This window comes from Silurus aristotelis (assembly GCF_946808225.1).
Source record: "Silurus aristotelis genome assembly, chromosome: 11".
In the NCBI taxonomy this organism is placed as follows: Eukaryota; Metazoa; Chordata; class Actinopteri; order Siluriformes; family Siluridae; genus Silurus; species Silurus aristotelis.
In genome coordinates, this window is record NC_139584.1 from 11,756,380 (window position 1) to 11,782,863 (window position 26,484).

A 26,484-nucleotide genomic window follows, 5' to 3' on the forward strand; every position below is an offset into this window, starting at 1 on the left:
GCCTCCATATGTAGCTGTGTGCTGCTGAATAGGCATGAGGGCAAAGCTAGGATTCAGGGAGCTCTGTGTTGCTGTTTTGTTGCTTTTTCACACAGGTCTTTATGGACAGTGACTGTAAAAAAAAAAAAAACAACCCTTACTCTCAATAGTAACTTTTAAAAATCAACAAAATGTTTAACATTATCACATCCTGCTAAGTCTTTCTTTCTTACTCCTCTTTTCCCAGACTTTGTGTTATTCTATTTTTATAAAACTTCTGAAACTTTACTCATTTAAATCAAGAATGGAACATTATGTTCCATAAATCCAGGCAACCAGGTTTAAAAAAAAATTTATAATAATCATCACAAGACTTTATACACTTTCCTAATGTCGACACTATTCATGGTTGTAGTTACATGTCAAAAGGCATCACTATAACAAGTACGCTCTGTATATATGAGATCTCTCCCACCCCTACACTCCCCAATCCTTATCCTTCTTTCATGGGGTTTCAAGTAGGAAAGCCTGAAAACTACAGAACTGACGATTACTGCATGAGGTTGAAGCAGCCCATTTGATTCTGCTTTGTCCAGCAAGGCCTGGTCCTCCTTTCCCGGCAGGCTTCCCTCCCCAGTTGTTGTAATCCCGGCAGCAACACTTAAGGTTCACAGTGGGTGCTCATCAAAACCATCTGCTGGGGGAAGGGGAGTGCTCGCCGCTCACACTTTAATCTCTTCAATTAGCACCATTACAAACCTGTCAAGTAGTCTGATTACTGTAATGGTGACCAGCACCATCAAGGCGAGCAAAAGATGCTATGCGTTTTTGTTTTAATCTGATAACAGAACGCGCAAACACAGCAAGTAAGGGCAAGAGATGATTGTTGAATATGTCTTGACTCATAGTATCATCAGAGGTGTTTGTCGCAATTAACTTCATACGAATAAGAAGTCGTTTAATAAATTCATGAAAATATAATATTAAGCAAGACAACATAGACTGATTTAGGTGATGAGGTCTACATCAATTCAAATGAAAGAAATGATCGAATTTAATTTTAAAAAGTTGCTTTGAAATGTTGTTTTTCAAAATCACATTGGTCATCCAGCATGTTATAGTTAATTATTTTTTGCCAATCCGACAGAAATACAAACCCCAAATCTGTCTCGAATGAAGTTTACAAAAAGAAATGAACATCACAAATGTGTGTTTCTTTCTGGCCGCAGTGTGTAGGCCCAACGCGACTCCCCTTGCACAGGAGGGGGCTAAAACAGGCCGGTTGATCTGTGGGGAGCTTGTTACACTTGACGTAGAGCGTGCTACCTGCTGAGAATAATTAATGGAGGCACCGGCTAAGCGCGGCATGCAGGTTACTGGGGCAGGCTGGGGAGAATGCGAGGGAGCCGAGGGTGGGGTTGTGTATTTGGAATGGAGGCAGTTGGGTTTTGTGTTCCTCACACACCAACTTGAAATACTTTGCTGCAGTCTGTTAAATGAAGACTATGAAAGACTGTTGTCCATACAGATCCAATGTGAGAGGGAAGGGAGTTGATTAGGCATTGGGAATGGGGGGTTTTGTGGTGCGAATCCACCTCCTTCTCTAAGTAGCCGCTCTGGCAATAGCAGCCACAGTGATGAGTGAAAGGCAAACACAGAACTGGAGTGCTCCGACATATTGATGAATATTTCATCTGCTTCCAAATCCACTGTTTAATTTCACATAGAGAAATTAAGCATCTCGGTTGCAGCCCTACTCCACAAACACATTCCCCGCAAATGTCTCTCCTATAGGCCAATTTGTCCTGTGATCAAACAGCTTTGGACTATTTAGGCAGATCGTAGATATGTGGACAGACTGGAGAGAAAAATCTGACCAGGAGAGAATCTGCTCAGTCTTATCCACATGGCAGGCAGACATACTGTTCAGAAATGCCAAACCAAACTAGAATCATGTAGTGAATGTAAGAGTTTTATTACATGGGAAGTCCAATTTAATATGTAAAAGAAGTTGTGCATTACTGTCCATTTGATACTTGTTTATCTGTGTGCAAATATATGATAATAAAACACATTATATTATTATATATTCATTACGCCATTATTCCTTAAAATTCAGTGTGATCTACAAATCAGTGTGTTGTGTGTGTGTGTGTGTGGTTCTCTCACCTCCTGGATGGTTCTGCTGCCAGGGAAATTGAGGTTGTACTCCCTCTGTGCTTCCCGGTGGCTGACAATCAGCAGGTAGTTCTGATTTAACGACTCCTGCTGGACACTGCACAGCAGAGGGGAACAACAAGGGGAAAAAAAAAACAGTGAAAGTGAGATTGAGTCAAGCAGAGGGACGAGTCAGGGCTCGCATACTTTTTCTCCCTGCCGTGAGGAGAGCTTACTTCTGTCTCTCAAGAGCCTGTGTGCTCAGACACGCCCTAGGTACCTTGCAGCTCTCGCCACCTCAACCACGGATACCTGCGGCCTGTCAGCCCCAGCTCAGCAGGGAGGTAAAGAGCTAGGGGGAAATGTCTGCCAACACACCCCTATCACCAGGGCCATCTGGAGGACCGCTCAATTATATTGATCTGTGTTAAGAGGCCTAAACACCTCAGAAAGAGCCAGAGGGCTAGAAAGTGAGTCATAGATTCATGAGGGACAGCTAGCTGGCTTCGAAAGAGGTGACAGGAAAGCTCTTGGTTAATCACGAGCGTTGGAGGTCAAGTAGCATTTGGAGCAAACGGCCTGCTTGTGCGCATGAATATGAATCAACATCTTAGAGACGTGGTGGCCAGCTAATCACGGTTCAAACGCAAGCCGCAAGCAAGAGGAGAGTCGGGAATTAATGTGTGGCACACACATTAATTATGCAACCGCTGTCTTAATCTGAGGAGCTTTGGACACGCTTATGTTAACAGAGGCTCACATTTACTGTAATGACAGCATATTTACATTGACTAAAACTGTGGAATCAATATGTAAATGTAATGTTTGTTGTAGCTAGCAGGGAAGATTGGAAATTGGCACAATCGGAGGAAGAAATGCATATGCGATGATGCACAGGCTGTGGAGTAAAAACAAGGCCAGAGCCTTTTTAGACAAAGATGAAAAACTAAAGTAATACCTAGATGGGGAGAGAGAGGGGGGGGGGGGGGGAGGAGAGAGAGAGAGAGAGGGGGGGGGGGGGGAGAGAGAGAGAGAGAGAGAGAGGGGGGGGGAGAGAGGTAGGGAGGGAGAGAGGGAGGGAGGGAGGGAGGGAGGGAGGGAGGTAGGTAGGTAGGTAGGTAGGTAGGTAGGTAGGTAGGTAGGTAGGTAGGTAGGTAGGTAGGTAGGTAGGTAGGTAGGTAGGTAGGTAGGTAGGTAGGTAGGTAGGTAGGTAGGTAGGTAGGTAGGTAGGTAGGTAGGTAGGTAGGTAGGTAGGTAGGTAGGTAGGTAGGTAGGTAGGTAGGTAGGTAGGTAGGTAGGTAGGTAGGTAGGTAGGTAGGTAGGTAGGTAGGTAGGTAGATAGATAGATAGATAGATAGATAGATAGATAGATAGATAGATAGATAGATAGATAGATAGATAGATAGATAGATAGATAGATAGATAGATAGATAGATAGATAGATAGATAGATAGATAGATAGATAGATAGATAGATAGATAGATAGATAGATAGATAGATAGATAGATATATTAGACCAGCATTTAGTACAAATTAAGAAAAAATATATATATTGAATGTCATTTTATTTTGTTATACGCAGTTCAATTATTTGTATGCAAAATCTATGCACATATAGATGCATAGGATATGTGTGTATGTAATTTATATATATAAATATATCCTTTTTACATGCAAAACATCTGAATTCCCTCAGGAACGTATTAGGTGGTGGACCGCAATATTGTTTAGTTTCTGCCTTGCACTTTGAGTGCATTTTTTATTTTTTTTATTTCTATGAATTATTATTAAACTTGAAACCATACACAACAATGCCAGAAATATATAATAATTAAAAAAAAAACTAAACAAAAAAAAACTAGAGTGAGTCCAGTGTAACTGTGCCTACTCACTCTGTACCGAAAATAAGATTTTCATGCACATGCATAAAAATGCTAAAGAAACCATAGAGCTAGAGTTAGCCGCTAACCAGGAAGTAACTAGCGACTAATGCAAGCTCTATGGCTTTTTTTTTTTTTTTTTTGCATTTTATCTCTATTGTTTTAAAAATGTAAACTGATTAAAAGTTGATCACAAATGTTAATAATAAACGACAAAAATTAAATTTTTTTGCATTTCTTCTCAACCGTATAACGATTTAACTGAGCTGTGACTTAAAAACCAAGGTACATGTGTGTGTGTGTATATAATATATAATATAATATATATATATATATATATATATATATATATATATATATATATATATATATATATATATATATGTACGCACGTATGATTAATCGCATATTTGGTTATATCGCAATCATATATGATTAATCGCATGATTGTCATGAGTTAACTCATCATTAATCAAATTTTTTTTCTGTTCTAAATGTACTTTAAATTAATACTTTAATCAACAATAGCATGGACAAACATGGATGCTTTATGCAAATGTGTTTGGTATTACTGAAACCAGACTCAATATAGAACACGAAGACAAAATTCCTGTAAAAGTTTTAAAGTAATTTTGGTGTTTTAAATGACATCATTCAACAGGACACCAAACGGAACTTTTGCTACGTTTCCACACGGACAGTTTTAATCTAAGTAAAGAAAAAAGGATGTAAATTAATGTGTTGTGTTGAAAGGTTTTAATTTCACTTCATTTATTTATTTATTTATTTTTATTTATTTAAAAAATGGTCAAACAAATACGCACTACATTGCACATTAATAAAATTTGTGCCGTTAAATTTGCATTAACTAGTTAATTTTGGTAGCACTAATATATATATATGATTTTTACTAATACAACAAATACATTTATTGACCTGCATACCACAGTCAAGGCTTTATTTACCCACATCCTAATCCTACATTTTATACTGTATTTTTTATATGAACTATTTCAGAGAGAAAGCAAGCTTTCCCAGCTCAAACTAAGTCCCAGTATTTACTCACACTTTGCTTTCGTCATCTATTTCTACATACAAAAATACTCTTCAGGTTTTATCTAAACCCGATTTCCATTTTTTAAAGCATGACCTTCACAGGAACAACAAGTTTGATGCGAAGATTTAGGACTTCAAACATCAAATTTGCAGCTATGGCTGATATATAATACATAGACTGTAATTAGGATGTGGATAGGTTTTAATTCAAAAAGCATTGCATAGCAGCATAGTATCTGTATTCTATATTCCAATCATTAAGTGAACTATGATTACTGTGAATTAAAATGCTTAACAACGAAAACAAGTCTATTATTCCATACTGGGCAAAATAAAGATATGTTGAAAATAGATGCACATGAAGGAAAAAAAAAAAAAAAAAAAAAAAAAAAAGACGATACATTTGTGTGCGGGTTGTGTTTTTTTTTTTTTTTTTTTACATGTTTTTGTAGCAACATTCTGTATGAACTACAGAGACTTTATGTTTAAAAAAAAATGGTTTTGGTGATAATAGCAATTGCAGGACAGGATTGCAGTCTATTTTCTAGTTAATACATGAGTCATGAATCTATATTACAGGTGTCCTGATACAAGAAAACAGCAGATACCTATCAGTCTGTCAGAACTATTTTCCACTGCCATGCTATAATTAGTTATAGAGGACAATATGTTGTCTCCTCCCAAAAGCTCAAGAGGCAGGTTAATCTGTTCAGGCTTAACAAAGTTCAGCCCTCAGAGCTCCCACCAGCACCTGGTCCTAAAACCCCCCACTACCATCACACGACACACTCTTAGCCCTTACTGCCACAGACAAAGCTCCCAGACCACGCTGGAAATAAAATGTCACTGGCTGGTATAGACATAAAACAAACCTTGGTGTAAATGAGGAGCAGTCTTAACACATTTTATTTGCAGATGAGCCGAGCCACGGTCAGCATCTACACTTCAACACACAGGAATAAACCTGAGTAAATCCTGCCGCTCATTTCTTTAACTAAAACACAAAATGCACTCAGTCTCTAAAAACAATCGGGTAAATATACAATTATTTATTGCATATATTTGCAACAAAACGTCTAAACAGTGTTACACTGCAAGGAGCCCACATGCTAAATGTTATTAGACCATTTGTTATGTGCCAGGCCACCAGATTTGTGCATTTCAGCAGAGATCAGAGTTTAAAAATGTAGATAAACAGCAAATGTTCAAAGACTGAATTGTATTTGAAAAAGCTGAAGTTCAAATGAAAATAACCTTAGACACACACATCATCTGGAAGCAACAGAAATAGATGATTTGCTGTAAATTATTCAGCAGGCTCGATTATTTATGCTGGAGATTAACGCTTTGCATAATGCGCCGTTTTTCCGATATGAGAAAAGGGAGGCACGTGTTAGCACGGGCGGGTGTGTTCATTATGCCTGGCTCTCCACTGGATTTCTGTAACTACCTTGGACAGAGTCTCTCCTGAAAGTCTCGCAGCCGGCACTTTATTTGCATTCAAACAAGGGAGAGAAATGAGCAGGCTCAGAGATGCGCGGATATGTTTGATTAATCTGTTTGGTGACGGCGAACCAAAATGTGCTTTGCGGTAATTGCCTACAGTGGCTTTTATTTGTTAAGTAATGTCCCATTTTCACAGCCTGCAACCCAATTATAACAGCGAGACGCCGTTTGTGATGATGAACTCTAAACAAGCTGAAAGAGTAACGGCTAATTTGCATCCCGTTACTGTGGATGCAATTGTTGATGCAACCGACACCAAACACTTAACGCTGCAGGTGCAAGAAATTTCACATTAGCAAACATATTCGAACTAATCAACAATTTTTTGAAGGACGTGACTTTTTGAGGGATTCCTGTGTACAAGGTATTATCTGAAACACTGCCAGGTAGTGAGGAAAGGCAGTCAACATGCAGGATTTGGGTTTAAGCTCCAGCTGCGCCATCTGCTGCCCATGGCCAAGACACCCAGGAAGGGGAGGAAGAACTAATGTGTGTTTAGAAAAAATCTTTATGACACACTGTGAAAACTAACTACACTGAAAGGAGCATTATTATCAGTATTTTATGGAATGGACACCATAATAGCAGTTTAAATGTATGCCAGGTTTTTGAATAAAAGAATAGATTAACATATATATATACACTATATGTATACTATAAATATACTACAATGAACAAAACTTTTTGGACACCTGACTATAAGAACGGTATGTGTTTTTCTGAATATCCAATTCCACATTTAGACCCTATTTGCTCTTATAATAGCTTCCTCTCTTCTGGGAAGATGTTTCACTAGATTCTGGAGTGTGCTATATTCTCATTCAGCCATTAGTAGGTATGGATAAAGGGTGTGGAGACCAGTGGTGGACAGTAAAAAAAAAAAAAAAAAAAGTTAATGTAAATAGTTACTGTGCTTAAGTAGATGATGACAAAAAAAAAAGACACTCAGGAGCCCAATTCGGAAAAAAAAGGTCAGAAGTAGGGGGGAAACGTGCAGATGATAGAGGTGTACATGCAGCTCTATCACTCATATTGTTATGAAGATAGTGCAGGCTAATGCATTTAATAAAATAAGCAAATAAAGTAAGTAAATTGTGCACAATGGCATGTAAATTTAATTGTGCAATAAATGCATTTGGGGTGATATTTTTACATGAAAGGGAGCTCTTACTCATCTATTGACGGTAGCTGAAGCAGAAAGGAGCTTTTCAAATAGAAAAGCATCAACACATTTACCCAAAACTGCAGTGGTTGTCTTGTAAAAAAAAGCAATTTACTACCAAGAGACAAATGTTCAATAACTAAAACATTGTTGCTCCTTGCCATGTTTATTACACCTGCTCACTTTACAGACTAACAGATAAGAATCATGCGTTTGGCAGATCACACATGCATACTCCTGCACACACTTGGATGCTGCAATGCTATTATGAAGCTGATGTTATGACAGCAAGAAGTATATGATCAATGTTGCAGCCATGTGAGCAATACAGCCCAGCACATCTTAACACCAGTGGCGGGCGGTCAGGGCCAGCAAAGCCTTCTCTGTTGGCCTAAACACTATCAGAAGCACTGACCTACATTTACAACATAAATTCTAATATTTGTTACATGAAATTGTATTTATTTATTCCCAACATTATATTCTCTTCATTTCGTAGAAATTCTCTTGGCTGCGCTGCTTCCAGTATGTGTATGTGGATGTTAGAGGCTAAAATCTATGTGCTACCATGTCAATCTAATCAGCCCAGGGCCTTCAAAGCCTCGACTGATGGCCCTTTTACCATAGAGAATATTATCAATGAGTCTGTTTCTTTAACCAATCAGATTTCATATTCGCCTCACAGGACTTTTTTTACACCTACGGAGAAAGAGATTTTGATTTGGTCTCGGACATACCTAAAAATACATTTTGAAGAAAAGCTAGACATCGTGAGGAGGTCGGCTAACCCCGAAGCTAGTTAGCTTGTCTCAGCCAGGGGAAAGGGTTTGTTCACCACTTCCAGACCAGTGAATACGAGCAGTACCACTGGTTTACAGCCTCTGAGGAGCGGTGCACATTATGACTATGCATGTCTGTTCAGTAGGTTGTATTTTATTTACATTTGTATGTTTTTGTCATGTTATTAGACAAAAATTTATTCTGAACTGCTCCAGATGATGTATGTGACACAGTTGTGGTTGTAGTGTATCAGTTTGGAGTTGTGTTAACTGGGTTTCTTGCTTTAGTAAAATTGTTTTCACCCTCCATATGTGAAATGCCTCTCTCTCTCTCTGTAACACCTCGCATTGTTATATTGTGTTTTTGTATTGCATTGATGGTTTCTATAATTGTGACGTGATGGTGGTATTAAGAGGTGGATTAAGTCGGGTAAGGCCCCACTGAAGGCCCAGGTAACAAATGCATGGCCCGCCACTGCTTAACAACCATGACTCATCACAGATGCTCCGGTCATAACTGGTTAGTACTCACAGCTGCAGATGTTGGTCTGGTGTGGCCACAGGAGCAAAGCTCTTTCACAGCTCCAGAGGACCATCTCACCTTCTCTCTATCCGGGTGTGACAGTTATTTATAATGGCAGCTAACAGCTTGCCTGCTCACTCGGTTGGAGGTCCTCTCCTTATTACACCACAAGGCAACACGCTTACTGGTAACAACAGGGCCACTTACACATATAAGTCCCATGAGCACAGGCACACGCATACATACATACACACCTGTTCTCTCCATGTATCTGGGATCCCACCCTGACTCCACAAAAATAGTTTTTAGGAGATAATGAAGTGCTGAGGCTGAAGAGGTTGTGGTCACTGGAAAGTGGGCTATTCAACGTGAGATTAGTCAAAAATATAAAGAACACTCTAAAGGATGAACAGTTCTCTGGCTAACTGCAGGGTTTCAAGCAAAACCACAGCAGTTTTCCATACAAAATTACATAATGTTCAAAATGTTTGAGTTAGAAATGTTATTTACTGGTTGCTTAGATCAGAAAAATATTGAATATATATTATTCCGCTAAAATTTGCTTTTCAAACGAGGACGTCAATATTTTGATTCAAGACACGGGTGAATTTGTGACTCGGTGTTCACAAAAGTCAGAAAACAATATAGCTGGCATCCCTCTTATACAACTGTGTCCCGCCAATTGTGTGTTAACTGTTTTGGGGGGGAAACACACATGGTTGGAAAAGTCAAGTGTCCCATATAGTCCCTTTTGTGCATATAGTGTATGTTGGTTTTTCTGACTTTATGTGAACTAAAAGAGAGCTATATTCACACTTTCTAAACAAGAATAGACACACTTAAAAAAAAAAAAAAAAAAAAAAAAAAACCAGATCACAAAAAGCAAGATTTAAGTAGCAATTTTCTGCATTTTTAAAGCAAAAGCAATTCCCTGGACCACAATATGTAACAATGTTACACAGTGTTATGTGGCATCCAGGATCATTTTAAATTGCTTTCTTTGACAGTTATCTTTAGCTAACCAGAAACAAAACTGAAAATTAATGTATAGCTTCATAGTTTAATAACAAAATGCCTTTTTTTTTTTGTTATTTTAGTTCAGAATATCATCACTCTGATGATTTTTTTGGTCTGACTTTTGTTTATATATAGTAGTTTCACAAATTGCACGAGTTATCCGTTATATAAGCAGCAGTCCATAAGCTCAACCAAAACCATCTGACCAATTGTGGGCTTTGTTAGTCCTTACGATAACAATAGTTCTGGTGCTTTTGTAACTTTTTGCATGCGTAATCAGCCCTTTCACGCTAAAATAATAAAGTATAAATACCACAGATTATTAGACCTCTAAAGATCTACTGTAGATTTTTATGCATAAAAAAATGAATGTCATGGTATGCTGAGGTCAGCCTTTACTCAATTTCGATCTAAAAATCGAAACCTCCAAACACATTCCATTATGTAAATATAAATGTCTTAACGTCTTGATTTAACAACAGTCCAGCAACACAGACTACAATTCAAGCACAGCAACACTCAAATTTTGATTGAAGTTACAACAACATCAGGATCTAATGAAATGTTTAACACCTGACAAGAGGGGGAGAATACGCAAATGTGACTCGTTGACGTTTTGAACAGTGCACGATTATCAATATGTTATGTTCGAGCGCATTAATTTTTCCTCTCGTGTCTGTTCACACGTCGGAGTACAGTGTCCACACAAGTCGACAGAGACGCTGGTTTACACACAGTCGCATGTCGCTACATCGCTGACTGTCTCCCGCTGGGACTAACAGCAGCTCTAATCAACACGGATAATTCAACAGACACTCACAAACACAGAACAAAAAAATCTGATGTCCTTCTCACACGGCTGCTCGTTCCCCTTTAAGCAGCCAGAGGGTTAAAAACACTACTCGCTATGTTGTGTTTAACGACTGTAAACAAGTTTCCAAAAAATAATAACTGAAATAAATATAATACGATTTCAAATCCATAAATACAAAGCAATATTGAAATGTATGAACACCTGTGATTCTAAACAATAATTTGAGTTGTATATTTGATCATTTAAAAATATTAAGTATAGAATATAATACTGTATATTTACCACAGTTACAGAATTTCAGATGTTGAGCTGTTTATAAGCTATTTTCTAACACATTGTCGTTTCTATAGTAACTGCGAATTTCGCAGAGATTTTCCATGTAATCTACGCCTTATAACAAACCGATATTAAACTGTTATCTTATTTAACAAAGAAAAACATTTCAACATCGTTAACATGGGGCTTTGTGTAAGAGAATATATATTTAACATATCTTTTTTTCCCTAATAATAACACGCCTACAAATATCTACATAAGTTTTTAAGGCAATTTTTAGGTTTTTCTCCCAGACAGTTTAATTAGAAATAAACTGCTGGGTCTTTTCTGTGTCGGACGGAGATTGTGCAGTGTATGTCAATACAACGTTCACTACATGACTGATAATTACTACACAGATTTTCGTGTAATTTTCCAACACAACTGTCTGTCTTCTTTGACAAAACCAGCATGACTTCAGCTTATCTGTGTTACACTTTTAGCATCGAAAACAAAACAAGGATTAGTGGAGAAGTTACCCGAGAAGTTACTGCTTATACAAGTTCCCAGTTCCTTGCGCGTGCAGTGCCATCTAGTGTTACATGAAGTGCCATTCAACATCACTTGATTATAAAGGCACCCAATTTGATACATTCTAACGCCATTCTAACAATTTCAGCTACATACAATTACCTGCTTTTGAACAATAGAAAAATCATTTACCGTGAATGAAAGGAGTTAAAGGTACTACTTGACTGCTACTATTAATAACTAATTCATGGTCATTCATTTCTACCTTAAAACACATAGTATGGACAAAAGTATTGGAACACCTGACTTTTCAAGCCACTTTTGTTCCTCTTTACCAAACATTTACAATGAAGCTGGAGGCACAAAATTGTATAGGATGTCTCTTAAAATTAAAAAAACTTGTCCTGTTCTTAAAACTATGAGATCCAAACATTACGACAATGTCCCTGTACATAGCGAGCTTCATGAAGATATGGTTTACGTGGCTCAGAGTTTAATATATTGAGTGGCGTACTATGGAGCTCTGACCTCCACACTATTGAGCACTTTTGGGATGCATTTGAACTTTGACCGCACTTCAGGGCTCCTCACTCTATATCAGAACCTGACTTCACTAATGCTTTTATAGCTAAATAAGCAAAAACCTCCATAGATACACTCTAAAATTTAAATCTTCCCTAGAAGTGGAGATTAAAGTAACGGCAAATGGGGACTGAATGCTGAATGGGGTATTCAAAAAGAATAAACAAATCTTATTGCCAGGTGTCCATATGTTTGTCCATAAAGTGTAGAACAACATATCAGTTTGGACTGCTTTCAATGCAGCACTTCCTGTAATCACAGTGTCTCTCAAAAGCAACAGACGACCAAAGCAATCATATACCATGCATCGTATTAATGCAGAATATCATGAAATATATATAATATAATATTATAGGTAGCTAACTGCGTTCTATAGATTTGTCAATCAATTTCAAAAGCCCTTTCTGTTCAAACTCGACTTCATCAATAGATTTCCATTCCTTTGCCTTTAATAAAAAGACTGTTATAGTGAAGGACTAAAGATTTTTTTTCTCTCTGATTGTGTTTGTTGTATAATATGACATATAGTACCAAATCTGGATGATTTATTAAAATAGATATAGTGCTGCCAGATATTGGGTGATAAAGTCCACTGGCAGAGCCGTCTGAAAACATATGGCAGGGTTAAAGAATACTGTAGCTACCTACACAAAGTCTATGGTGCAAAAAAAAAAAAAGAACTGCAAACAAGAAATATCCTGAGCTAGAAAAGCTGGCTGTAGATTTTAACAAACATTTTGATTGATTACTTAATTTTATGTAGATTTATTTTTTTATTTCTGTCCCATTAAAAGTACGATAACAAATAATCATGCATGTACAGTACATGATTTAGTATTGACCTTTGGAAAAGCAGGGGGGGGGGGGGTTTGCTGTTGTTGTCGCAATATGTTTCAATATAAATACATGCCAATTCAACATTCATTCACAATTGTTTTGTTTTTGTCCAATGTATTATATAATTAATGCCATAATTTAATGTAAATACTCCCATTTGCTAAAACTGGGGTTGATTTTTTTTATTATTATTATTAAAAAGTACAGTATTTGATCACATCAGTGATTTATTGTCCAGTTATAGTTATTACATGATATGTTTTAGGCAGATAACTGAGTGTATATTTTCAGTGTTACACTCCTGCTACATTTATATTACTTTACATAACAAAGTTCCATAATCGCACAAAACAGCGGGAGAGCTGTGGTTTGAAGTCCTAACGGTGTCTCTAAAAATTCCCACTCTTTCATTTGTGTCTGACTCATCTGTAATAAAATGCCAGTCACCCACACATACATACCCGCTCTGGCTGCTGCTGGCAGAGGGAGCGATGTCTGGGGTCAATACATAGAGGCTGTTGTTCTTGGGCAGGTGTAAAGTCCTCAGTACCGTCTAAAAGAACAAAAAAAAAAAAAAAAAAAAAAAAAAAAAAAAAAAAAAAAGAGCAAAACTCACTAAGATTAAACAAGGAAAATCCATGCTGTAATGCGTGAAGAGTAGGATCAATCAGTATTTAAATAAGGCTTAAGCTCAGCTAAATAAATGGGCTTAAAGTTGTCCGATTCTGACCACAACTTTATTTTGAAGAAACTCACACTGTCTGACACATCTGCACTCTTCCAACCTTTCAACTGCATTTTAGACACAGGAACCTGAAGCTCTGTCTCCAAAAAGGTTTTGATTTCTCCTGGGAAAAAAAAGAAAGAAGAAGAAATACATGTCAAATTACTCAAATTCATGATGAATTACACAGCGCAACCAGAAGAGGGCAGAAGCAACCATAATTTTTTTTTTTTATTAATGTAACACCATTTAATACAAGGTGTGAAAATAAAATAATTGTATGACTAACCATACATACTAGTTATAATGTACAATATAATCGGTTTCTTTTTCAGCTTATGTGCAGAAATATTCAATTTTAATTATTAGTTATTATATTATTCTATTCTAGTCTATTATTATATTATATTATAATTTATAAGTATATATATATATATATATATATATATATATATATATATATATATATATATATATATATATATATATATATATATATATATAGGAGGTAGTCTTCTTATCTAGGATTTCATTCCAGGTTTTTATGGAGTCAACATGGATGGACAAAAGTGAACAAAAGTGAACAAAAGAGCACTTCTTGCCTGTACATGAGTCATACTTCCAGTAAATGCAACCATTTCCCTCAGATCAATCGCCATACAGACATAATTCCTTGCCACATCAAAATCACTATATAGTTTGTTAAGTGTTGGCTGCCGGTTAGGAAATAAAAAAGAAAACAGCACCACGGCACCTAAAAGAACCTTTTTCTCCTTTGATTTTAAATTAAATCTTACCCGCAGGTCTATCAACTTGTTTGATTTTTATCAGCCACATCCTATTATTTAATTCTTTCCTTAGAAGTAAGCAAAAAAAAAAAAAAAAAAAAGCGCCAAAATATTTTTCTAAAATCCGGCCAACAATAACACAGTCTGTCATTAAGTGCCAAAAAGCACCTAAGCTGTTAGCTAAAAGAGAAAGAAATGCACTATATGGAGACAGTTATTGGGACACCCGACTTTTCCAGCCATGTGGTTCTTCCCGAAACTGGTACCATGAAGTTGGAGGCACACTATAGTATGTGGAATGAGGTAGAATGAAATTTTTCCATTTAATTGAACTAGGAGAACCAAACCTAGATGAGATATCTCATGTACATAGGTTGGAGTGATAGATCTTCAATATAATTGTATGTGTGTGTGTATATACACATACACACACACACACACACACACACACACACACACACACACACACACACACACACACACACACACACACACACACACACACACACACACACACACACACACACATAATAATATTACTTGCGTGCGTGTATGTATATGTATATGTATATATATATATATATATATGTATATGTATATATATATATATATATATATATATATATATATATATATATATATATATATATATATATATATATATATATATATATATATATATATATATATATATATAGCTTTAAGATGGGAAGCATTCTCTCAATCACCTGCGGGTTTGCATATTTTGGAGGAAAATATAGATCACTAGTCGCAACTAACAACTAATAAAAGAAACTATGTCGAATGCAGCAAGGATAAAAAATAATCTCATTCTGACCGACACATTTTTACATGCTAAATCAAATACAGCCTTATCTCTTGCCTCCTATCACCCTAAAGAGAGTAATGCAGCGGTTGTTTTAATCCTTTGGTCTCACTTCTTCGAACCATCATGATTATTATTTCACAGACTTCTAACTGTCTAAGTCTCAAACCATTATCCCATATGTCTGAATTGTAGCTAGATTATTTTTTTTTTTCCTATTAAAGGCAATAAATGCACTAGCAAAAAAAAAAAAAACAACAACAACATAGAGGCTGAATTGCTAAGCACATAGCAAATATTTCAATTTTTTCAATTATTTTACATGGTTTCAGGGTAAATTTGCCCTTTAACATTTATTAAATGCACCGCGTGTAAAACGAAGACAAAGATTTTACAACCATCGATCAACACATTTACTTGAAATGAAAACTGTCTGACCAACATCAGTAGCAGAATGACTGAGCAGCTCCGATTTCATGGAAATAAACACGCAAAAAAAGACACCTCTAAGAATTTTCTTCTTGTCGAATCAGCTGCAATAGACATATTCCACTGTGCATTACATTACTGTTCTTTCAGGACTTCTAGATAAAAAAGTAAACTTTTTTGCTGGATTTGCCGGGGTAAAGTGGACTATCGATCAGTAAACACTGGATGGAGAAAATGTTTGTTCACCACCAGGTTCACGATATAAAAAGAGAATCCTAACTTTAAGACTGCGATATAATTCTCTCACTGATTAATATAATCTATAAAAGTACCGACATGGTTCACAACATTAACTGCCCTGAAGTTTTACCACCCTGAAATAAATGATACAATATAAATCGTATAAAGTGTATAATGACCTATATTAATACGTCAGTGTGTCAGTGTCTAGTAGCTTCTTCATGTCATGTTGCGAAGTGTCCGTGAAACATATTACAATAAAAAGACCCCTCACCAGCCTCTCTTTGTATTTAATAACCAGCAACATGACGAGCATTAACATTATTCAGTTAACAGTAATCGATAATATAAGGGGCAGAAGAGTCGGTTACTGAAATAAGTGTTTGTAAGGCAGATTCGTATTCTATACGATCATCAGGACCCTAGAGCTGAGACTACTCAGAAAAACCACATTGTATTTGTGTGATTTCTGAGAAGTAAAATTCATTGTAAGTGCAGGAAGCCCTTGATAGGAATATGAAAGTATTACAGGGTGCGTGGGCAACAAAAACAAACACGGGGCTTTTATATTATTGAAAAGCTTAGAAATAAGAAATTATTTTTTTTATTTTTTTTTATGACAATTTATTAAACAAATTTTAGAAAAGTAAAATATACAACCCATTCTTAAAAATCTATTCGAGAGTATTTTGTAATAAATAATTGAATCGGGTTTGAAATCGAAGCTGCAGGTAGAATTTCGAGTCGAACACCAGGCCTTTAGGTTCTGTTACAGAGCGTGTTTCCTTGAGGGAGAAACAACCCAGAGACCCTGAAGAACATACAGAACTCCAAACAGAGACAAAAATAAGCTAAAGGGAGTACTTTGGACATACTATCCCTGAAGAACCAAAGAATTAAAGAACCCTTAATAAACTTCTCATGAGAAACAGTGATGGCGTGAACATCAGCTTTTTTGCTTATTTGCTCCACTGAAACTCATGGGAAAAAAATGTTTTCCCCTACATTCCAGCAGACTACAGAACTACAGAGTGGATTTGTGGTAAATATTTAGTTACTTAAGAGGCCATCAGCATCCAATCACATTCCAGATTTAGCTCTGGTATTCTAATATACATTAATTTACCCTCACGTCCTTATTATTGCTTTTTGATGACTATGTGTGTGTGTGTGTGTGCGTTTGCGCTCGTGTGTGTGTGTGTGTGCATGTGCACGCGTGTGTGTGTGTGTGTGTGTGTGTGTGTATACACTCCTGAACAAAATCTTAAGACTGAGGAAGCATTCCAAGTATTTGCAAGTATATTTTAAGCTGGTGGATTATAACCAGGTTGTAAGAACTGCTTCAAAATGTCAAACGATGAAACAAGAGCAAGAGACAAAAAATAGAGTACGCAATTTTTTGAAAACTGCATTTAAACTCAAACAGGCTGATTAAAAGTTTAAAACCATTGCCTTTAAAGGTTCAAATCTATGCAAAATATGGCTTTAATATCTATGTCCTTCAGACAATCCCACTGTCATGATCTCCTGATAGCAAAAGCAAAAAAGCTTTTTGTTTTGGAACGTGGCAGGATTGTTGAGCCGCAATGGGCCATTGCTGCCGATGTTGGAGACAGTAAGAGTAAATTTCTGGTAGGCCCAAAAAAATTTCACCTGCACTGAGCCGGAAGATCGGACGGGCTCTCCGTGAAGACACAGGCAGATACTGGACCCAAATTAAGACCCTTACTGATACTGACCACAGCCCAATAACCATAAGATGGTATCTGAGAGAGAAGGGCTTAAGGACCAAAAACACGTCTTTGAAAGCCACGTCTCCACCCACACCACAAACTTGCCCATTTGGAATTTGCAAGGGAACACCAAACATAGGACATTGAAAGATGGAAGAAAGTTTTATTCTAGAATTTATAAATTTAACCTGGGGTGGTCCTGATGTCTTCCAATGATACTGGCATGACGAGGAGATCGCACTGTTTTCTACACGGCACAGTGGAGGAGGCTCCGTCATGAGGTGCTTTTTCTCAGGAATCCCCCTTGACTGAGGGCCCTCGTCTGTATGGTAATGACTCTGCCTTTCAACAGGACAACTGTTGACAAGCTTGACAAGGAAACTTCTTCCAGGACAAAAAACATTGCACTTCTGGACCATCTTGCGTGTTCCCCTGATCTAAATCCCCTTGAGAATGTTTGGGGATGGATGGCACGGGTAGTTTTCAAAAACAGACGTCATTTTTAAAATGTGGATGCCCTTTGTGAAGCCATCTTCACCACATGGAGCAACGTTTCCACCACCCTCCTGGAAACAGTTGCATCAAGCATGCCGAAACAAATGTTTAAAGTTATGAATAACTCACTACGGAGTTCTTGTTTGACACTTTTAGGTCTGTTTTGGGTATTTTTGGGCTGTGGTCTTAATCTTTTGATCAGCTGATTAACAGCGTGTTTGATTTTAAATGCAGTTTTCAAGTGCAAATCTCAGTTTTTTTGTTTCTTGCCCCTTTTTCTTCTTTTGACATTTTGAAGCAGTTCTTACAACCTGGTTAAAATAAGAGATTTATTTTTATTCGTTCCCCATTCGTTCCCCAAAAATTTCTTACAATGCACCAGCACAAAATGTGAATACTTGGAATGTTTCCCCAGTCTTAAGATTTGTTAAGGATTGTGTATATATAGATAGATAGATAGATAGATAGAGAGAGAGAGAGAGAGAGAGAGAGAGAGAGAGAGAGAGAGAGAGAGAGAGAGAGAGAGAGAGAGAGAGAGAGAGAGAGAGAGAGAGAGAGATAGATAGATAGATAGATAGATAGATAGATAGATAGATAGATAGATAGATAGACAGACAGACAGACAGACAGACAGACAGACAGACAGACAGACAGACAGACAGACAGATAGATACACACACACACACACACAATATTACTGTGTGTGTGTGTGTGTGTGTGTGTGTGTGTGTGTGTGTGTGCACGCACGCATATTTCCATACTCACCCACTGTGCAAGTATCCTCTAACACCACATCTACAGAGCGTGTGCGGTACTCTACGCGGAAGTTGATCATGCGTGGCTGTCGCTCTACAATTTGCCGGGAGGGAAGAACAGGGCAGAAGGCAGAGGAAGAAGATGACGGCGGTGAGGATGGGGACGACATGGCTGAAGGTTCCGTTGCTGCTGACTGGCTGTCAGCTCCTATCGGGCTTGTCTGAGAGCCCTCACTGCTGAAATTGCTGCAGAAGACACAATTCATACAGAACAGTGTCCATAAACAGAGACCTAAAAATATAGCCTATTAATATCTAATATACTCATTATCCATTTTTTTTAATAATAGCTCATTCATGTAATTTTTTAATGAGTCAGTTAAGCAGCAAGAAAAAAACATTTAATACAGTGTATGAAAAGAAAATGATAGACATCAGATGTATTAGTTTTTTCTAATAGAAATATTTCTCTAAATCTATTACATACAGCAAGAGAGATTTGTTTTGGTGTTTGCGCTGGCAGAAACATCACTAACGGACAACCAGAAACAAGCGAGGTGGTATTCAAACAGTACAGGACAGCAGAAAACCACTCTGCCTCTGATCCCAACTTCACAATGGCAGCAGCGCAACTATCCAAACAGTATCCAAAGTCAATGTAAACAACCTTTACTGCAGAGATAATATGTGTTGGGCTCAACAGAAGCTCAATTGTTTAGCATAGAGGAAACCTCTTTCTCTGCTTTTTTTTAAAACTCCTTTCTATTCATACTGCTTGTGTCTGGAGACACAAAACAGCTTTTTCTGCCTCTCTCTTGCTCTCTCGGTGGCTGATGGTAGAATTCCCCCAAGCCCCCATCCCCCTGTAGCAGTAAATAATGTCTTTTCTGTGGCAGCGGGCAGGACAAAAGCTCTACTCTTCTCTTCTAGGGTCAGCACATATCGCACTGAGAAAAGGAGCAGGGTGCCAGGAGCTGCGCACAAAGAATGGATTTATTCCACCTTATTATAATACCAAAGGTTAAAAACGTTAGGGTCCTGGGGCAGCCAGAGCACAAAAATAATAAACCCACAACAACAGTCTTTTCCGTTAAAATAATAACGGTCATTACATTTTTTTTCTCGCCAACACAATAACACGTGCTGTAATAACCGAATAACTGAGTCTAAAGTGTAACTGTCCATATCTTAATATTTAACATCATTTCCTGACTCAACTCCTGGTGCTGACAAAATGCTCCGAATTTATCATCTATAGAACAGTCGTATTAAAACGGAAATCTGAAGCACTATTTGATTTCCCCCAAACATTTTCAAGCGTACAGCCAAAAAAAAAGCGTCAGCATTTATACGCTCAAAGCAGTGTATAATAAATGCTTCTAAACTAAACTCAGAACACATTCCATGGCTCAAATTATATTACGATTTGATCTATAACTAATAATTTGATCAAAGGGCAAGATTTATTATACTGTAGCAATTGCCATACCGTACCATTTGCAGCCCACGCAAAGCTTCATATTAGCCTGAATTCTCCCCAACAAAATGACTGTATTACTGTACAGAAGTTCCATTAAAGGCATTTTCCCCACACAAACGTAATTTAATAGATTGTTAGTTGTAATGCAGAATCCTCTATAGTCCACACAGAGTGGTGTACAATACAAAAAACATCCAGCAGCATTTCTGTGGGCAATGGGGAACAGCCAGACTGGTTTGGGCTGAAAGGCTATGCTTAAAAAAAAAAAAAAACACTCGATAACCATGGTGAGTAGAAAAGCATCTGACAATAAACAACCTGGAGGTGGATGGGCAACAAGAGAAGAAGGCCACATCAGTTTCCGTTCATTTCTGCTCAGAACTGAAAACTGAAACTACAGTGGGTGCATGCTCACTAAAACTGGAAGCTTAAGACTGGAAAAACATCACCGGGTCTGATGAATCTCCATTTCTGCTGTAACGTAAATATTAAGGTCAGAATCTAGCAGCAACAAAATGAATTTTTGGCTCCAACCAGCCACGTGCATGGTTTAAGCTGCCGGTGTGACAAATCTGCAGCAGTGATGTGATATAGTCATGTCAACATGAACCACATTCTCAAAAGAATGTTTCCAACACCTTGCCGAGCCCTACATCAAGCACCCTGTGCTTTAGTTGAACATCACACTTGCACACAAACACTTAGCACATACATGCTCAAGTGTCAAGGTGTTTAAGCTGCAATGTGGGTAATAGTCTGTAGTGCACAGAAATCATATTTATTTATTTTGGGGGAAAAAAAAGGTAACAATGAGATAAGGATCTTGTCGCTGACTATTGATACTCATGACTCCGATTCGGAAACTGAGAAAAGCAGAACTAGAACGGAACAAAACAGACAAAACCATTATTTCAAAATACGATGGAATTGAATCAGAGATAAAGGCTCGATTATCTAGTATGTGACAGCCATCTCAGAGCAGAAACGTACGTCATTCATTCTTCTCAAATTTTTTCTTTTTGTCAGTTTGGACATATAATGCATATATAATTAGTTATAAATATTTAACCGTAAATGTTTGAATGAAATGCATACCTCATTCTTACCTTAGTAGCAAAATAATAGCAAACCACACACATGACTGCACTAATCCCATTTTCAGGATCATAAGAAAAACTTCAGCTAGTTCATAGTTAGAACCTCATTTACATCAAGCAAAGTCAATCATTCAGGCATTCTCATACATTCTCATCTCATTCGTCATTCAATACAAAAACTTAATCTAAAAGTGTGTTTTCTTCTATCAATAAACAGATTTGTGGTGTGTAAACAATCTTTAAATGTCCTCTACTCAACTGCCCACTCTAGGTTTAAAAAGATTACAATTATACAAACTTTTCACCCCATAGACCATTTCAAGTAAGATGATACTGCGCATGTCTGGTCCTAAAGCATAGGCGCCATTTTTAAAGCGCGAGCTGTCACAGCAAAATGACTAACGCATACTTTTTCAATTTATGAAAAACAGAACAGATATTTATAAAAGCTAAAAAAATAGATGATACCTTTTACCGGGCATTGATGCGATAACTTTTCACTCAGAACATTAAACGTTTACCTGAAGTACCGTCTGCAGGCGTGTATTATTATCCGCTAAAGAATGATCGTAGTCTGACTGTCTACAATTACCTCCTGAAAAGTGCAGAAAAGTTAGAGAAATTCAGTCATACAATGTGGATGATGTTTATCTTGTGTTTGTTTGGTGAGTGTTGGAGCATCCTGTTAAAAACGTTCTCTGTTGGTTTGTTGCTATGGCAACCGTGGAGGTTATTAGTGCGCATTGCACTTGCAAGTCCCGGTGAGTGTGTATGTCCACGCGAATAATAAAAATCACATTACTAACTGAATTCTATTCAACTGTATAAAGTGAAATTTAAGGTTGATGTGCTACAACTTTAAATAAGTTCTGAAAAAGTAATAGCGCAAGAATTTGGAATCGTGAGAAAGAAGAATGTGTGTGGGAGTTGTGAGAGGGTCTAATGTAGGAGTTTCAGCTCCCGATGTTCAATAAACCGAGTGTGGTGATCTCCCGAGCTCCTTGTCGGTGTTCGAACTGAAGTGGTGATAAACCGATCAGCCGGACAAAGGTGAACGGTGAATCTAGCATATAACTCATTTAATGTAGCGTACACCAAATTAATTGTATTCCATCAAAATTGATTACATACATAATTATTTCATGTGATTCTTGTTGCTGTGGAACAGTGCTTGTGTGAGAGGGTTTGGATGCTCCACCTGAGCAGTGTGTGTGGTCAAGAACAAATAAGAAATTCTAATTCATAATGTGTTTTAGATCATATCCTCGAGTTGCCAATCAGCCTTCTGTCCCCACTGCTGAAGTCCGAGCATCACGTTGTGTTTTGCTTTGATAAAATTTAAACACTTACATTTCCGACAGCAGTAGTTTTTGACATTTTTAATCGAAAGAATAAATAAACTGTTACAATATCACTGTGTATAAGCCGGCTCCCACCTGTTTGAAATGTGCGTGTTAGCTAACCGGGATCATCCTGGGACGAAAGAGGTCACCTCCTTAAATAAACAAATAGCCGTTGAATAGGTTTATAAAAAAAAAAAAAATAATAATTATAAAAAAATTCAGAAACTGTTGTTCCATTGTTTGCACCTAGATGGCAGCCTCCACCCAGGCAAAAGTTGGCAGGGGATGCATAGGCCTCAAAGCTCGGAGTCTGGAGCCAGCTGGCAACGTGCGCCTCAATGGGGTCACATCAGCGAGCCATGCCACCCTCCAGCCTGCAGCACTGTGCCAGCCTCCAACTAAAAGAGATGGCTGGACGTCGTGCTGCCAGACTCCATTCATAATTATGGGCCTTAAAGAAAAAACATGTCCCAGTGCCCAGAGCTTTTACACAGCCTCCCCCCCTCTCTCTCTCTCTCTCTCTCTCTCTCTCTTTCTTTCTTTCTCTCTCCCTCTTTCACTCACTCACACACACACACACACACACACACACGACACACAAATTAAACTGTCAGACAGAGTTTGTACTGCTTGAATATATCTGTTCTTAAGTCTCAGCTGCATTCATGAGCGCTAGCCGTTGGAGAGAGACACGGGCTGAGGACACAAGGCCTTCACACAGGCTGCTTTTGTCAGCAATAGTTTCAATTCCCGTTTGTTACTGCTGTTGTCTATTTCTCTTCTAAAACAAAACTGTATGGGAATACTCTTTTAGCCTCATAAGAAATGCAAAACAAACTTTCAGAACGTCTAAGAACGAGTTTGTCGCATTGCTTGGTGTCAGCAGTTCAATTGTTCATGACGGTGCTCGTGTAACCTTTCAGAGGCAAAGGAAGAAATTGCAATCATCTTGTCGAGTAACTGACAGAGCCAAGTTTAACATCTCCATTGTCAAAGGCCTCAACTTGTGGTTTAACCCCCCAGCAGTCATTATTCAAAGAAGGAAGCAGGAGGGAGCTAATATTTAAATGCAACCATGAGTTCTATGCGTTTATAGATGACATATTCAAGGAAAAGCAGCGCAGTATAGTGTGTGACTGCTCCATTAAAGCCCTTAGCTGACTACATCAGGTCAAAGTCTGATAAAAGGCTGGCCACATTGTTTTTCGTTCCCCACCATTACCGAGATTATCAACTAACCATCACATAAGTGCCCACAGCAAAGCTGCCATTGAGATTTCCCTTTATTTTAGTGCTGAAATGTTAAAGATGAGAACTCTGAAAGAGAAAGTGGATCAAGGCTAACATATTTTCTCTTCCCTATCGCTTAGGCGTTTATTCACTTACTTCAAATATCTGCTGTGCTTGTACTCCTACATGTGATTCAAACGTTTTTGAGACTTAACAAAGAAACTAATGTGGAGTACTAACGGCACTCCTGCTTCAGATCATCGTTACAGATAACAGCACAGAGGGTCTACTCCAGTCACTAGAGAAACGTACGGTGTGTGCGCTGATTATAGAGAACACCATGAGGCGGCTGCTTAACTTTCATTCAACGCCCACAGCTGGACATTATTAAAAGTAAACAAGAAAAAAAAAATTCCGGCTGCCATTATTAAGAAAAGGACAATTTCATTTCTCATGCATTCAAATAGTAACCATTTATTTTCATGGTGAGTCACTCCATCTGGTTACATTAAATGAAATGTGCCATTTCTTGCATGTACAGTGGGTTCAGAAAGTATTCAGACCCCCTTCACTTTTTTCTTATTTTCTAATCTTATTTTGTAGCCTGATACTACAATCCTTTAAAAAATAAATTCTCATTATTCTATACTTAGTACCCCATAATTACAAAGTAAAAACAGAATTCTAGTGAATTTATATATCAAATCAAATAAATACATACACACACATATATATATATATATATATATATATATATATATATATGTATGTATTTATTTGATTTGATTTGAACCCATTGGTCACTCTGACTGAGCTCTGGAGACAAAGTTTCAGAAAGACAACCATCACTACAGCCCTCCATTGTTCTGGGCTTCATGGCAGAGAGGTTAGACCATGGAAGCCCAGATGGAGTTTGCAAAAAAAAAAAAAAAAAAAAAGCACCTGAAGGACTCTCGAACTGTGAGGAACAAGATTCTCTGGTCTGAGGAAACCAAGATTGAACTGTTTGGCCTCGGTTTAAAAGTGTTTACCGACGATCCCCAGCCAAACTGACCCAGCCTGAGAGGATTTGCCATGAATAATGGCAATCCAGGTGTGCAAAGCTTGTTGTGTCATACGCAAACATAAAAAAAAACTCGAGGCTGTAACTGCTACTAAAGGTGTTTCAACAAAGTACTGAGTAAAGGGTCTGGATACTTATGTACATGCGATTTTTCAGTTTTTATTTTTTATTTTAACAAATTAATAGACATTTCTAGAATTCTGTTTTCACTTTGTCAGTATAGGGTACTGATTGTAGAATAATTAGAAAAAATATATAAATTTAAACGAAATGTTATATCAGGCTGCAACATAAAATAATTTTTAAAAAAGTGAAGGGGGTCTGAATACTTCCTGAATGCATTGTAGATGCTCATGCACTGCCTTCATAAACAGGCTTTACACTCTTTTCACTCTAGCTGTGTAATGTAATAAAATCATGTAATAAAGAATAATCAACAAAACTTTCTTTAGGATTAAATTCGGAAAATGATGTTTGTAACAGGTACCTTTGCAAGATGCCATTTTCTTGAGGTATCACACCGTTAATGGCTGCCTGTAAGGGAAAAAAAGATTGACAACAATTAAAGCAGATTTACAGACAAACATACAAAATAAAAATGTCACTATTTATAACCAGACTTTAATGTGAAATATTTGTTGTTAGAACATTTCTAATAAAATATATAAAAAAAAATAAATAAATAAATAAATAAAAAAAAGGGGAAAGAACATACTCCCATTAAACTGAATAAACCGTGTGTGTGACTATATAAAGGTTGCTCGGTTCGTCTAACGTACAAAGAAAGTCAGCTATTTGAGTTAATTGAATAATAATAATAATAATAATAAAAAAATAAAAAAACACTTTGCTGTTGACTTGTGAAAAATGTTTTTTGTTATGCATTTTAACAAAAAACACAAAGAACAGTGATACAGAACACTTCCTGTATTCTCTAAGTATTCTGACTAATCCTTTAGGTTCTGCAAAGTCACAGTTTTCTCTGAGGGTTAAAAAATTGTTCATGTAGGACAGGCTTTAACTGTTAAACATCAGGACAGAACAAAATACTAAACATTTTTTATTATTGGTACATTTATAGAATATAGAATAGCCTTTATTTGTCACATATACATTACAGCACATTGAAATTTGTTCTTCGCATATCCGAGCTTGCTCAGAAGCTGGGGTCAGAGTGCAGGGTCGGCCATGATACGGCGCTCC

General features: G+C 37.3%; 1 protein-coding gene across 2 annotated transcripts in view; it reads right to left on the minus strand.

Moving 5' to 3' along the window:
* Nucleotides 1–26,484, minus strand: part of faf1 (Fas (TNFRSF6) associated factor 1) — a 69,897-nt gene that overhangs the window by 33,546 nt on the left and 9,867 nt on the right. For both annotated transcript variants that reach the window (XM_083553806.1, XM_083553805.1), the window contains exons 3-7: nucleotides 25,769–25,815; nucleotides 19,079–19,314; nucleotides 13,835–13,926; nucleotides 13,540–13,631; nucleotides 2,149–2,254 (exon numbers count right to left, since the gene is read on the minus strand). In XM_083553806.1, coding sequence (XP_083409932.1) covers nucleotides 2,149–2,254; nucleotides 13,540–13,631; nucleotides 13,835–13,926; nucleotides 19,079–19,314; nucleotides 25,769–25,815 — 573 coding nt within the window. The remainder of the gene's footprint in view (nucleotides 1–2,148; nucleotides 2,255–13,539; nucleotides 13,632–13,834; nucleotides 13,927–19,078; nucleotides 19,315–25,768; nucleotides 25,816–26,484) is intronic.